The following is a 15,244-nucleotide window of genomic DNA, read 5'->3' on the forward strand; positions in this document are numbered from 1 at the left end:
CTGACCTTCACTTTAACTCAGGAAGATCCTCAGTGACATAAACTGAACATCCTGTACAACATCCTACTTTATTACTTTCTGACCAGAAAACACATAACTCTGCTATTTAATCTTCGTTTCCACACTAACCAAAACAGAACTTTTCCCATTTTGTGTTGGTTAAGGCAATTCCCATTCCCTGTACCTAAATACCTTAAGGTATTTATTGTAAAAACATAATATATACATATATAATACTAGTGCTGTGCGATATGATTATAAATATGGTGATAAATGTCGTTTCTACAGTAATTTCCTAAATTATTCGTGCAAATATATAAAGTAGGCTATGATAAAATGTATTGGCGTTAGGGTTGGGTTTCTATCATGGTTTTCTATTTTTGGTGAGGATCTTGGACTGATTTTATGTGGTACACGGCTCTGTTGTGTATTTTTACATTTTAATTATTTCACTAGAACAGTCACGCTGCCGCTGCTCCATCTGTTCTATAGGTGTTGCGTCTCATAGCGCTGCTGGTTAAGCTTTATATTCTGTCTTTAAGCTGCTGCTTTGAGTGTTTACTATTTCGTTTTGATCTTTTAGAATTGGTTAGATTATATTTCTTTTAGCATTTTGAGCTTAGTTTAGTTGGTTATTTTCATATTTTATATCTATTTTTCTGTTTTTATTAAATGTTGTTATTAATTAATTAGCTACTAAGCTTGTTGCTGCCTTTTATGTTATTTAGTCTACAGAACTCTCACTGGTCTTTTCAATGAATGAATTTATTCATTCAATATCTTTATCTAACTATTTTGAGCAAGACAGGCACTGTGTGATTTTTTAATCAGGTGTGGAGAGCTCATCCGCATGGTTTTGAATAGTTTGTCCTGTAGGAAAACACACATGATTTATATGCTGACACTGTAGTCTGACTGGCAAACTGAGAGACTGCAGGTCATGCAGCCCGTAAGCAGTAGAAGAAGCGCCAAATCCCCGCGAGCCGCGCACCCATTAATCCACATGCGGAGCTTTAAACGTGCGGATGAGCTCAGGTTCAGGCAGACAATCTAAACTCTAGTATGCAGAACTATATTATTATTGTTATTCATTTACTATTTTTTTAAACAGCAGGATACTTTGATTTTAATTTCTCTGCCCAGACCCAACCAGAGATTTCCCATCACTTTCCTCGGCTCCAGAAAATAGTCTGTAAAGTAGTCATCTGTTTTTTAATACTATTTTTATTTTATATAAAGCTATGGTGTGATAATCACCATAATCACAATAAGTAACCAAGTATTATTGTTAACAAAAACGAACGAAATAACGAAAACTGAAAGTGAAAGTTCTCCTTAACTGAAACTAATAGAAATGATAATTAAAAGAAAAAACAAAATCGAACTGAAATTACAGATTGAATACCCTAATTTTCGTGTTTGTTAATTTATTTATATAAATCTGGTATATCGTGATATATAACGTTATCGTGATATAAAAAATTCCATATTGTGATATATGATTTTTCCTATATTGCCCAGCACTATATAATACAAAAAAATGAGTGTTTGTTTCTGTGGGCTGTGGGGACTAACCTAAACGGAGTGTTGTCAGGCTCCAGCATGGCTTTGTGGCGCAGTATAGCAGGGCCTCCCCCTGCACTGACATCTGTAGGGTAAGTGTTGATGTAGTTTGGTGGAGGACCATCAAACTTGTTCATTTTGTCCAGCAGCTGCTGCTCCCAGTTCTCCAGACACTTCAGCACAGCGTTACAGAGAGGAGACGTCACCGGCAGGTCTGAGAGAGAGAGAGAGAGAGAGAGCCACAGACACAACCACAGCAATTATACATACATACATACTACAGGTTAGAAGATAAATGTGTGACTGTGTGTGCATACTAGGGGTATGCAATATTGACAAAATTTATCTTGACAATTTCTGTAATTTAAATGACAACCACAATAAACATTTGTATTTCTAAAAAAATGTATCTGTGAAAAAAGTATTTTGTTGCATTCGATTGCACTTATTAAAGAAAAATTCCTAATAACAGCTTACTAAATATAATACTGGAAACAATATATTAATGGCATTATTTTTATTTGCCTAAAAAAAAAAAAAAACATTAAAATCGCCAGTCCAAATTTCAGACAGTGCATGTATGTGTAATCTATGTGGCCTAGCAGATGTTCTTAAGCTTTTAATAATAGATATTAAACTTTAAATAAAAGAATCAGCATAAGATTGGTTACATTTTATTACTACAAAAGTTGTCAGAATATTGTATAAATCACCACAATATTATAAAATGTGACAAATTTTTAAAATTTTAAAACCCTGTATTTTTGGGATGGCGACAAAAATACTGTGCCGTGTGTTATGCCTGGATGACTATATTGTTTTTACTTTATTATAATAAGTATCTATGGATGTATCTATCTATCTATCTATCATATATATATATATATATATATATATATATATATATATATATATATATGAGATAGCTTTTTTAAATTAGAGTATTTTAATGTTCTGAGTTACTGAGTTTGAGTACTGAGCTTTAATAGAAGAAATAAATGCTAGTGTAGCTCCATATTCCACATTCAACAACCTGGAAAGAGGAAACCGTTACAAACATGCTCAAAACAGGCAAACTTGGGCAAACATGAGTGCGTGTGTATGCAGTCTATCTAGCATTATGTAGTGAACGCATGGAGTAAAGGCGTTCTGATTGTTGTTTTTCCTCAGTGATTAGTATACTCAATAACGCTAGCTTGTGCTTTGTTAACACAGCAATTATTGTAGACAATATATTGTCTACAATAATTGCTGTGCTAACAAAACTAAAACTAAAATTGAAACTGATTATAGTAGGACTAAATTACTAAAGTAACTCTGAGCAGATGTATTTGTTAGCTCAAAATTGATTTTCTCCATCGATAAAAGGAAACGCAAAGATGTGTAGACCAAATTTCCATGACTTTTCCAAAACGTATCCAGGTCTGGAAATTGCTATTTTCAAATTCCATGACTTTTCCAGGTTTTCCCTCTGGTGCATACTGTGTGTTAATGTAAAGAACAGTTGTTCTTTACATTATGTTAAACAGTCCAAAGTGTCAAAAAGGGGATTCTTGCATGCAGTTATTAGCTAATGTATATGTAAATTAAGCAGCTGTACCTGTAAAGTCCAGTCCTGCAAGAGGAAGGAAGGTCTTGACATTGTGCAGACCAAGTTTTACCATGACCAGACGGATGAGAGCCCAGCTAGAGACAGAGAGAAGAAGAGACTCAGTGACTTCCTATACGGACATGTATTGCATATTCACATTCACGTGGCTAATGCATGTATGTTAATTTGACCAATTGGTATTTTTGGCAGTGTGGGCAGTGTGCCAAGTCCTGCTGGAAAATGACATCACATCAGAGCAGAGGGAAAACAAAACTGCACTGACTTTAGACTTGATAATAAAACACAGTGGATCAACACCAGCAGATGACATGTCTCTCCAAACCATCACTGATCATCAGTAAATTTTACATTTCATTTATAAATCAAGGGATCAGAGCCTGGAGGAAGAGTGGAGAGACACACAGTCCAAACTGCTTAAGGTCTGGTGTGAAGTTTCCACCTGTAAAAAAGATGGACGTCGTGTCGCCGTTCCCATTCATTCAGTGAAAATGAAGCCCAAATCTTCCACCATGTTGATGATCCTGATACCAGAGTCTGCGCAGCAGAGACCAGAGGAGGGAGAAAGACTGTAGAGAGACAGCCTACTCATTTAAATAACCCCGCCCCTGAGGGCTGCCTCGAGGTCACAGGCTGCAGAGGGGAGCTGTAGGTCTGTAATTGGTCCCGCCCATAACCAGCCCTTTTACAATAACCACACCCAGCAGGGGGCGCCCGACCTGTGATGGCTTCACTTTTGAGAGACGATGCTCTGTCCAGCTATACACAGTCTAAGTTTCCACCAATCAATGATGGTTTAAAGACAACTTTGCTGATAAATTTTACGAAGATGAGGATTTTATTTTCCAGCAGGACTTGGCACACTGCCCACACTGCCAAAAGTACCAATTGCTCTTATAGAATATTCATTTTTTCTGAGACACTGATTTTTGGGTTTTCATTGGCTGTAAGCCATAATCATCAACAGTAAAAGAAATAAACGCTTAAAATAGATCACTCTGTGTGTAATACATCTACATATATGAGTTTCACATTTTCAAGTGAATTGAACTTTGCATCTTACAAACAATTTTTGAGATGCACTAGTACATATATTTGATCTATTTTTTAAATACGTGTTTGTGCTTGCATCTGAAGCTCTCTACATTTTGGAATATCATTAATTTGCTGAAAATTATGTTTATTTTGACAAATAATGCCTGTTGTCATGGTTACCTGTATGAGTTTGGGTCGCTGTGCTCAGTCATCTGAGTGTCAGAGAGGAAGGCATCATCATCATCCTCATCATCACTGGCTCCACTCTCATCTGAGTCATAGAGCGCTCCACTGTCGGAGGGAGGCAGGAAGGGCTGCGGCACACAAGCACACACACAAACCAAAAATGATGAGTTTCTTTGATTTTACCAAATTAAAAATCTCTGGAATATAATCAAGAGGAAGATGGATGATCACAAGCCATCAAACCACCAAACTGAACTGCTTGAATTTTTGCACCAGGAGTAAAGCAGCATAAAGTTATCCAAAAGCAGTGTGTAAGACTGGTGAAGGAGAACATGCCACGATGCATGACAACTGTGATTAAAAAAACGGGGTTATTCCACCAAATATTGATTTCTGAACTCTTAAAACTTTATGAATATGAACTTGTTTTCTTTGCATTATTTGAGGTCTGAAAGCTCTGCATCTTTTTTGTTATTTCAGCCATTTCTCATTTTCTGCAAATAAATGCTCTAAATGACAATATTTTTATTTAGAATTTGGGAGAAATGTTGTCTGTAGTTTATAGAATAAAACAACAATGTTCAACAATGTTCATTTATAGGCACATATACCTATAAATAGCAAAATCAGAGAAACAGATTCAGAAACTCAAAACTCCACACCTTCAGATACCCCTGTAACCCAAGCACTAATGCTATTGGTCAACACTGCAAGTGCGAGTTCAGGCAGGGTTAACCTGAAGAAAAGTTCTGCACACATTTTATTGCTACCATTGATCACAATGATGCTCACAAAAGTGAATGTAATTTTATACAGGAAATAAAAAATGACCATCATTTATCCAGCAGTGGTGTGGTGGAGGGTCTTACTTTGGCCACGAAGTAATCCCACATGCTGAGCTCAGGGGGGATGAACTTCTCCTTGTAGGTGGGGCGCTCAGTGGGTATTGGTGGGGGTGTTGCTGGAGTCTCTTTAACGGGTCGTCCAGGCACCAGCATGCGCATGTTAAACCGGCGGCGCTGCCGATCCACATCTTCAGCAGGAGGAGTCGGAGGAGGAACAGCTACAGAAAAATGAAAGAGAAAGAGAGACACTTAGAATGTTTTCACACCTGAAAATCCAAACCAGAGTCCGCGTCAAGATTCATGTGTTTCACATTACGTTATGTACGTTTGGTCTGGTTAATCTTGGCTTCAGACTGCAGATCATGGAATGAAATCCTTTGCATCCTGTTATCATCATAGATGTGGGTTGCTTTTCCAAGTGCTGTGCTGAATTCTGCCAGAAATCAGCGTGCAAAGTGCTTTTACACTGCAGACAAACCGGACCGGAGTAAATCTGGACTGAGACTACCTGTTTTGGCTGGAACAAACCCAGGTAATTTGGTCCGGACTGTGGGTGGTGTTGCTAAATCTATTATTTCCGCTTTTATCAAGAAGATGGTACATACACTCTGCCGAGAGGGGGTGCTTTTCATGGCGGGGGTGCAGATTTAGGCCCTACTGTAGTGCCGAATTCAGCACCCCACCAGAAAAAGCACCTCCTCATGGTAGAGGCTGCAGGTGTTGTTTCTTTCTCCTTATTTCTTAAGAGTCAGCATAGCTTATAACAGTATCTTAGGTACTTTCATTTCTAAGTAAAGTTAAAGTCAAGAAAATGTGGGTGTGCGTTCCTGAGAGGGGGTGCTTTTCATGGCAGGGGTGCTGAATTCAGCACAACACCAGCTTTAAACGCGAAATCAGTGATGAGAACAACAAATCGCAACAATAATAACATACTGCAATAAAAACGACTTTAGGATAATGTCTTGTTCTGTTAACAGACTATAGGGGGGGTTTGGGTTGTCTAATGTTTATATTACTGCTGCCAACAATCTCCATCAAACATGATACATTCTTTTAATAAAAGGACACCATCATGAGAAGTGCTCTCAGCAGAAAAAATTTAAAACGCTACAGTTTTAAAGTATACAACAGAATGCCAATACATAATAATAATAATAATAATAATAATAATAATAATAATAATAATGTGTTGTTATATCATTTTAAATATAGGTGATATCTTATCAGTTTTTGTCATATGTGTATTTGTCATATTCATACATTGCACGCATGATTTTTTCTAACAGTAAATGTAATGTAGAATAACCTTTAGTTTTGTAGTTTAACTAATAATAAACAGAAAAAATATAAATATTTTTGTGATTAACTGTAATTCCACAAATGTTGTTCTAAGTCACTATGGGCTTAGATTTTTGACATTTTAGCAAATTTCCCCCATTAGCATTGTTGGACTACGGCCTTAGTAATGAGGGACGAGGCTTTTAGCAGCATAAAAACACATTCATATTAGCTTTGCCCTGTTGACGTCCTGGCAATGCCGCAAACACTGGTCCACACTGACACAGAACAGAGAGCACATCCTCAATAATCACTTGGCCCTGCAGTGGAAAAATGGCTCTTGTGTTCAATTTAACTTCTTTAGCTCCCCCTCAGGTGCACAAACTACATGCACAACTGATATGGCCTTCATATTGATGCAAAAAAAAAAAAAACCTGATGATGACAGCTGTTCCTTTATTCCCCCCTTAAAATTGATCTGGGCTGGAGTCTCTGTACCATGGGCCACCTCTCTAGTCTTTAAAAAAATCAAGTGTACATTTTGAAAGCCTTCAAAAAAGCTGCAACAGAGAAAGAGGCTACAGAGCTTTATTTATTCAAAGCTAATCATCAGTTTGAGAGCATCTGAATCCTGAAAGAGAAGAGGGTAAAACTGGAAGCTAAAAGACAAGACAGAAGATAGAAAACCGAGAGCCAGAAAGAAAGATAGAGTGACTGGGTGTATCCATTATTTGAAATGATGATAGGGTTTCTATCTGAGGGAGAGTCAAACCACAAGCTTCAATGGAAATGAGGATAAAAGAGAGAGAGAGAGAGAGATCATTTCCTCATCCTCTGCACTCACTCTGAACAGAGACAGAGAGAGACGAGGGAGGAGAAAGAGAGGATGAGGAAATTATAGCTTTATTACATTAATACTCTTTCCCTCACTCTCATCTAAACACACGAGAGCACACACATTTACAAAGGGCCCATATCCAACTGTTCTCTTGCATTTATTTTTATACTTTCTATACTTTATATGAAACAGATTTGTTTTTGTGTAATCACTAATGCTATTGATCTTAATAGCACTGTTCTGTGGCATAGTTTCTGTGCAATTTAAAATTTATTTTTTTAGGATATTGACCCTTTAATTGTTTAAATTGGTAACTTGGAACCCATTTACACCTGGTCTTTTCATGCTCCTCCTTTTTTTTTTTTTTTTTTTTTTTATAAATTTATTTTAAAATTTTTCCCATTTTCTCCCCAATTTACACGGCCAAATACCCAACCCACTCATTATGACTCCCCCTATCACTAGTAATGCCCCAACACACCAGGAGGGTGAAGACTAACACATGCTTCCTCTGATATGAAGTCAGCCACCGCTTCTTTTCGAGCTGCTGCTGATGCAGCATTGCCGTGCAGCATCACAGCGCTAACACTCCGAGTAAAGCGCAGCGGCACAGTTCTGATACATCAGCTCACAGACACCCTGTGCTGCAGACATCACCCTAGGAGTGATGTGGGGAGAGAGCGCCATTTACCCACCCGGAGGGAGCAGGGCTAATTGTGCTCCTTCTGAGCGCCAGCAGCTTGATGGCAAAACTGCATGAGTGGGGTTTCAAACAAGTGAGCAGGTGTAAACAGGGGTTTTCATATCATTTTGAGTGTTTAATAAAACTTTCTATTTTACCACTTTATTAAATGGCAGAATTCCTGCAAACTACCACACAAAAAAACACACACACAAACACACAGCACAAACCTTCACCATTATTCTGAATGATGTGATCAGGAACAGCTGAATGCACAAATACACAACATAAAAAACAAATAACATGGTAAACAATTACCAAAACAGCACAAACATTCACAGTCCCTCATAGTGTCAATATGAAATCAAATTTTGAACATTTACTTTGTCAAAGTTATTGTTATTTTAAGTAAAAGTATTAAAGATAATTTAGCCATAAGTTACAGTGATATGAAGTTTGGGCACCCCTGATCATTTCCCTTTTTAATCATTGGTTGATCAGATCAGCAATGTCAGTTAAATATAGTATATAGCAGATGAACACAGTGATATTTAAGAAGTGAAATGTGTGAAAAGGTTTATTGGATTAACAGAAAGTGTGCAATAATTCTTAAAACAAAATTACAAGAAAAATATCAGATAATCAGAGGAGAAGGATGGAGAGAACAGTCATAGTCAACCCACAGACCTCCAGACCAGATCCAAACACCTACATCATCATCCTACTGCAGATGGAGTCACTGTGCATCGTTCACTATTCACTATTCAGCTCACTTTACACAAGGAGAGGCTGTATGAGAGAGAAATTAATGCAGAAGAAGTCTTTTCTGTCCACACGCCACAAACAGAGTCGCTTGAGGTATACTAAAGCTAAAGCACATTTAGACAAGTCAGCTTCATTTTAGAATAAGGTTCTGTGGACTGATCTAAAATTGAGTTATTTGAAGGGCGGTTATTTATGCATAGAGGAAAAAGTACGCAGCATTCCAACACAAACACTGTACTGCTCCCCACAGTAAAATCTGGTGGTGGTTCATCATGCTGTGGGGCTGTGTGATCAGTGCAGGTACTGGAATCTTGTTAAAGTTGAGAGTCTCATGGATTCCAGTCAATATCAGCAGATTCTTCAGAACAATGTTGAAGAATTAGTGAGAAAGTTGAAGTTAAAGCTGTGCCGGGGCTGGATACTTCAACAAGACAACGACCTTAAACACTAAACTCTGAATCAAACCTGACTGAACTGGAGATGATTTATAAAGAAGAATGATCCAAAATACCTTCAACCAGACTCTCATTGGAAGCTGTAGGAAGAGTTTAGAGGCTGTTGTTTCTGCAAAAGGAGGATCTACTAAATATTGATGTTGGGGCCCAAATGAATGCAGTTGCCTTATTAAGTTTAAAGAATTATTGCACACTTTCTCTAAATTCTATAAACTTCATTTCACCTCTCAAATATCACCGTGTTCTTCTGCTGTATGATATATTTAACTGAAATTGCTGATCTGATCAATCAATGATTTATAAAGGAAAATCATAAAAATGATCAGGGTGCACAAACTTTCTTAATAAAACTGTACCTGGATATTTATTATTGTGCACAATCTTCCAGTATCTGTAGTCTGCTTTTCGTGCATGAGTGAATACAGGGCTTGAAAGGGAAGCTGCAGCCAGAGGGGTCATATCTATTGTATCTGGCACTATTATCATTATTATGACTGAGGAGTGCAGAGTATGATTATGAGGCTAATAAAAACACTGATTTCAAAAGGCCATGCAATATCAAAGCACTCCGTGATACTGTACACAAATAGACGAGACGGCCACGAGAGCCTGTAGAGAAAAGTCAAGAGCTGAAATAGGGAAATGGTGGTAGACAGCTATAAAAAGCAGGGTAAAAAGAAATTATGTTTAAAAATAAATATAATCGATCCACTATAACTGCATTCAGATATCTCTAATGATTCTCCTATTTATGTACAATATTATACTATATATTATTATACTATATTTCATTGGGTTTTTTATTAAAGGGTTGTGCATTAAAGTTACATAAATGGCATCTATATTACCTATATATAGGTCCCGTTAAAAATGTGTGCAACTCATTGTCACACATTTTTTTAATCATCCACAGTGAACAAGAAGAACATAGAAATCCTGCGTCACTTCTCCTGCCTTAAGCAGTGCCAACATATGGTACGCACTAGGGGTGGCCAACCCCAGATCTGCAGGGACATGAAAAACACTGAACTTTCATTGCAGGCTTGAAATTTAGATCATTGTCATCACATTATCATGTGTCTGCTTAAGTTTTCAAAGCGGGATATTAAGGAATAAACAACTACATTTATTTTTTAAATCTATTCTAAACAAAAAAATAACAATTATAGCAAGCATCTCCACACTGGAGCAGCAGCCGTCATTTTGTTTGTATTTTTCTCCTTGTTTATAGAAAGCTACAGTGTTTCTAGTCTATTCTATTATACTGTTTTTCTATTCAGATCTAGAAAACTCTTATAGGAAGTCTATTAGAGAATGAACAAAGTGAGGATCAGGACTAATCATGCATATCTGGTATATACAACCTTCTGCAGCACGCAGCATGAGACACACTGCAGTCACAAGGAGGTCTCAGAACAAATATGGTGGTCATTGAGATACATATATTACTTTGGACAAAAATACAGTGTTTTAGACGATGCACCCCAGATTGCTGCAGTAATGTCTCGGGCAGATATGTAAATTAGTAGTGTCAATTGATAAAAAAAATCTCAATAATCACAATTAAATTCTGTGATTAACAGCTTATTTTTCAACCCTCTGATCTTTATGTTTTGTGTACATAATATTGCTATTTAAGCTAAATTACTGTCACTTCCTCTACCTGAGCCTTTTGATTGTATTTTATATGCGTATTATCTCTGTGGGTATAATCTATATTTGTGGATCTGCTACCACACTGGAATTTCTAATATAAAATAGACAAAGACAGTTCATTACTCATCATGGAAAATAAGATGGATTAGGCCTGGACAATAATTCGATATCGGTATTTATCGCGATAAGAAATGTTTCAATAACGGTGATATCAGTTTTGTGGTATATCGATATGTATTAGAATCATGGACAGGCGTTTTTTACTGGCGTCAGCTCGCCGCAGAGCTCAACACATTCAGCCCCCGTAGCTGGGCTACGTCAGTGCGTGATGACGTAACCACACAGGCACGTAGCCAAATAGGCTAGGCTAGGCAAGGCTAGGTTAAAATGGCTAGGCTCGGGTCCGCTTCGCTACGCAGCAAAAATGTCTCGCGCTGGAGACAAACGGAGCCGGGACGAGCGGATCCAAGGATAAGGTAGACTCGGTTCGGTCGGCCCCGGATCCTCGAGGCCGGCCGCGGGTCCGCTCGCTCGGCCGAGGGTCCTCGAAGCCGGCCGCGGGCCCGCTCGCTCGGCCGCGGGTCCTCGAGGCCGGCCGCAGGTCCGCTCGCTCGGCCGAGGGTCCTCGAGGCCGGCCGCGGGTCCGCTCCCTTGCCGCTTTGCTGCAAATTGTGCCGGAGAGTGCAGCCGACCAGCAGCGGTAATGTTAATACATCTAAACTGTTCCACCACTTCAAGCAACTCCACTACATACAATATTTTTCTTATACTGACTGAAGCACTTTTATAGCTTATGTTGTAACTAAGTTATTCATAGTTGATAAAGCCTGTAGGTTTGTTTATTTGACGGGAAAATCTTGTTGCTTTTACGTATATAAAGGCTTATTGTATTCTATATCCTAGTTGAAACACTTGTTTTAATCTGTTAAATTTGTTCACAAAGAATAAGAAGCTCTGCCTCTGTTGTAATTTAAAGTTATTTTTATTGGTAATAGTTATATAGGCTTATGTTTGACAGGGATGTCATGTTATTATTTTGCTATATGCAAATAATATTGAGCATTGATTTATTTTGACTACTTTTATTTCTAAAGTATTAAAGTTTTTGTGAAAGGAGGTTTCAAAGGCTTAAATTAAATTTTCAGACAGTAGTAGGTACAGATTTCCATTAGATAGATAGATAGATAGATAGATAGATAGATAGATAGATGTGCATATAATGAGGGTATCTGATGCCAACCATACAAAAAGTGCAAATACACAGTTATATAATAATTTAAATTCGCAGTGCTGCAGGGATTGCAGGGCTTCTTAGCAGTTTTCTGAGGCCTTCAAAGTATTTATATCGATATCGAAATTATATCGTATCGACCGAAATTTAAGGAATATATCGTGATATAAATTTTGGCCATATCGTCCAGCACTAAGATGGATATACACATGGCTGTATTAAAACAGAGCCAATCAGCAATCGGCAACACTGCAAAAGGAAGAGGAGCAATATGGTGCAAGTGGGGAAAGCCCCTAAAGAAAATAATTGTGGAGAGGTGAATCTCTATCTCTGTCTCAGGCAGGTATGTAAATTAGTAGTGTCAATTTTTTTGTATACACCTTTTATGTATGTATGTTAGAGGGAAGATAATGCCAGCATAGGGCATTGGAATAAAGAATGCATGATACATTGGATAGAATATATATATATATATATATATATATATATATATATATATTTTTTTTTTTTTTTTTTTTTTGTACTTTTTGTAAACATCTCAGCTTGGATTTCTGAATTAGAACTTAATTAGCTAAGTGTACAAATCTTAGGAAATGTTTAGTTAGAAGAGGTGGATGAGCATTTAAATGGCCAGGGGGAAATATGTAATGGCCAGTATTCAGTAATGTATAGACTGTCCCTTTAAGAGCTCCTTGCTCTAAGAGTGTACAAGAGTGTGTTGTGCTGTAATGCTACCAAGGAGACCACTAGACCAAGCTCCATTTCCATTATTTATTTTATTTCTGTATTTAACACTCTAAATGTGCATTGGTGCTGCGTTAGCAGCATACTTGGTGGCGTAATTAATTTGCACTAACAAATAACATAACTGGTGTCACGTTAATCACGTGTCTTAACTCTAATGTTGACAGCCCTAATGTAAATGATTACAGGCACTACTGGCCTTTAAAAAGGCTTCCAGTGGCTACTTTTGGGTAGTATACCTCTTGGTGAGAGATTGTTGCTAGACATTTAACACACTCAAAGACATTTAGCAAAGTTGACAAACTTTGAGAGGGGGTGCAGCATTGGGCATTTAGAAAAATTGCCAGCAATCTAAGACAACAGTGAGAAATCTGCCACCATTGAGAAATCTACACTGTAACAGACCGCATCAAAGTCTGTTGGTCTTGAATATGGAGGCTTTATGGTAAGCAGTTCATTCCTGCCTTTTCTTTGAAGTAACATACAGTTACAAACAGTTTTGTCACCCCAGTGATAGATATGAGGGAAAGTTACACAGAGCCAATGGGCAATTTGAGCAGCAAAAAAATGGTCAATAATTCTAGCAAGACTTAAAAATTTCAATCAAATTTAACATTGATTTGATGTCAAATGGCCTTGCTCTAGCACTCCTGATTAAACTAATCAGCTATTTTTTATAGCTGTAAACAATCTACAGCACGAGACTGAGTGTTTTTGGTTTTGTTTCTGAAGTCCCATCTCTTCACAACCTTCAGGGGTTTGAATGTATTTGCATATGAAAAGCAAGAAGTGTATTTGTTTGTGCCTTTTGGCATTTTTGTATCTGCTCATCTCTACTTTTTTTTTCGGAAAAAAAACTCAAAGCTGTGTTATGCAAGAAAAAGCTATTAAATACCAGCCACATTATCTCTATCAAACATCTGATGAACAGAATCTGCAGGAGTGTATGGACTCCAGCCTAATTAACACAAGACTGAAGTAAAAATGTGGCAAGAAAACACAAAAAGACTGAAAGAGTGGTTTAAAATGGCTGGGATGAAATATGTAAGGCATTAACGATATAAGACTATAAGGATGTATTTTACCTGTAGAAAATAAATGCTTATTAAACTGATTCATCATCCAGCAACTTAGTTGAAGCTGGTGCTGGAATTTGTCACTCTGGATGGCATCTCGTACCCGACAGCCATGTGCTTATTTAGCCCATTATGATGAGAAACTCGTCTAGAAGATGACACTCGTCTAGAAGATGACAAAGCAAAATCTACAGTGATCCAGCACAGCTGCCCATAATAAGCAGTCTTATCTTTCCATATCTTCTAGTGCTGATAGAGAGAGAGAGGGAGACAGGAGGCAGGGTGATGAGGGTAAGGTTGTACCTGTATCTGATTTATTCTCGATCTGCTGCTCTGTTGGCTTCTCTGAATCCATACAAGTGCTACCAGCTGCACATATATATACACACACACACACACACAAACAGATAAGACATACAATTGCAAACACAAATGAATGCGCACATGAAAAAGTATAAACATGAATGGTAAAAATAGGCTCTATGCACCCAAGGTCTGTGACGCATTTAAACATTATTGTGCCATGCACACAGTCAAGAGTCTATTTCATATTTAAAGTGAATGCAGGCTAGAGTAGCGAGCTATGCTAACCCAACATTCCAACAGGCTATATACCAATTAGCTTTCCAACACAACACTAAAAGATTGGATTGCTGTGAGGAAAACACAGAGCTAACGTATATCCTTTAATTTCCAAAGAAGAGAAGCTGCATCTGTGATCAAAGAAGCTACATTTTTAAACAATTCCTGCAAACATCCACATGTCTGCCCTTACAATTTTTTTTATTACCCCTCCACAATATGTTTCAACCCTCTGATCTTTATGTTTTGTGTACAAAAATCTGCTATTTAAGCAAAATTACTGTCACTTCCTCTACTTGAGCCTTTTGAACTTATTTTATTTGCGCATTATCTCTATGGTTGCAATCTATCTATATTTGTTGATCTGCTGCCACACTGCAAGTTCTAAAATAAAACAGACAAAGACAGTCCACTACTCATCATTGAAAATAAGATGAATATTGGCAAAACACATGGCTGTATTAAAACAGAGCCAATCAGCTTTCGGCAATACAGAGCCAATCAGCAATCGGCAACACTGCAAAAGGAAGAGGACCAATATGGTGCTAGTGGGGAAAGCCCCTAAAGAAAATAATTGTGGAGAGGTGAATCTCTATCTGTCAACTGTGGAGCTTCAAAAGTGGCAGCGGTACGTAAGAAAACTGTTTCCCTGCTGGCTAACAGCATAACTGTGCTTATAAAATCAGCAAATACGGAAGA

At 37.7% G+C, this 15,244-nt stretch overlaps 1 protein-coding gene across 7 annotated transcripts in view; it reads right to left on the reverse strand.

Moving 5' to 3' along the window:
• Window positions 1–15,244, reverse strand: part of dmxl2 (Dmx-like 2) — a 117,620-nt gene that overhangs the window by 21,065 nt on the left and 81,311 nt on the right. For 3 of the 7 annotated variants that reach the window (XM_022687011.2, XM_022687009.2, XM_022687007.2), the window contains 6 exons: window positions 14,267–14,332; window positions 8,267–8,302; window positions 5,263–5,456; window positions 4,388–4,521; window positions 3,164–3,249; window positions 1,576–1,777 (listed from right to left, as the gene is read on the reverse strand). In XM_022687011.2, coding sequence (XP_022542732.2) covers window positions 1,576–1,777; window positions 3,164–3,249; window positions 4,388–4,521; window positions 5,263–5,456; window positions 8,267–8,302; window positions 14,267–14,332 — 718 coding nt within the window. The remainder of the gene's footprint in view (window positions 1–1,575; window positions 1,778–3,163; window positions 3,250–4,387; window positions 4,522–5,262; window positions 5,457–8,266; window positions 8,303–14,266; window positions 14,333–15,244) is intronic. The other 4 variants (XM_022687008.2, XM_022687012.2, XM_022687010.2 and 1 more) reach the window with 2 other exon arrangements.

This window comes from Astyanax mexicanus, chromosome 9 (genome assembly GCF_023375975.1).
Source record: "Astyanax mexicanus isolate ESR-SI-001 chromosome 9, AstMex3_surface, whole genome shotgun sequence".
NCBI classification, from domain to species: domain Eukaryota; kingdom Metazoa; phylum Chordata; class Actinopteri; order Characiformes; family Acestrorhamphidae; genus Astyanax; species Astyanax mexicanus.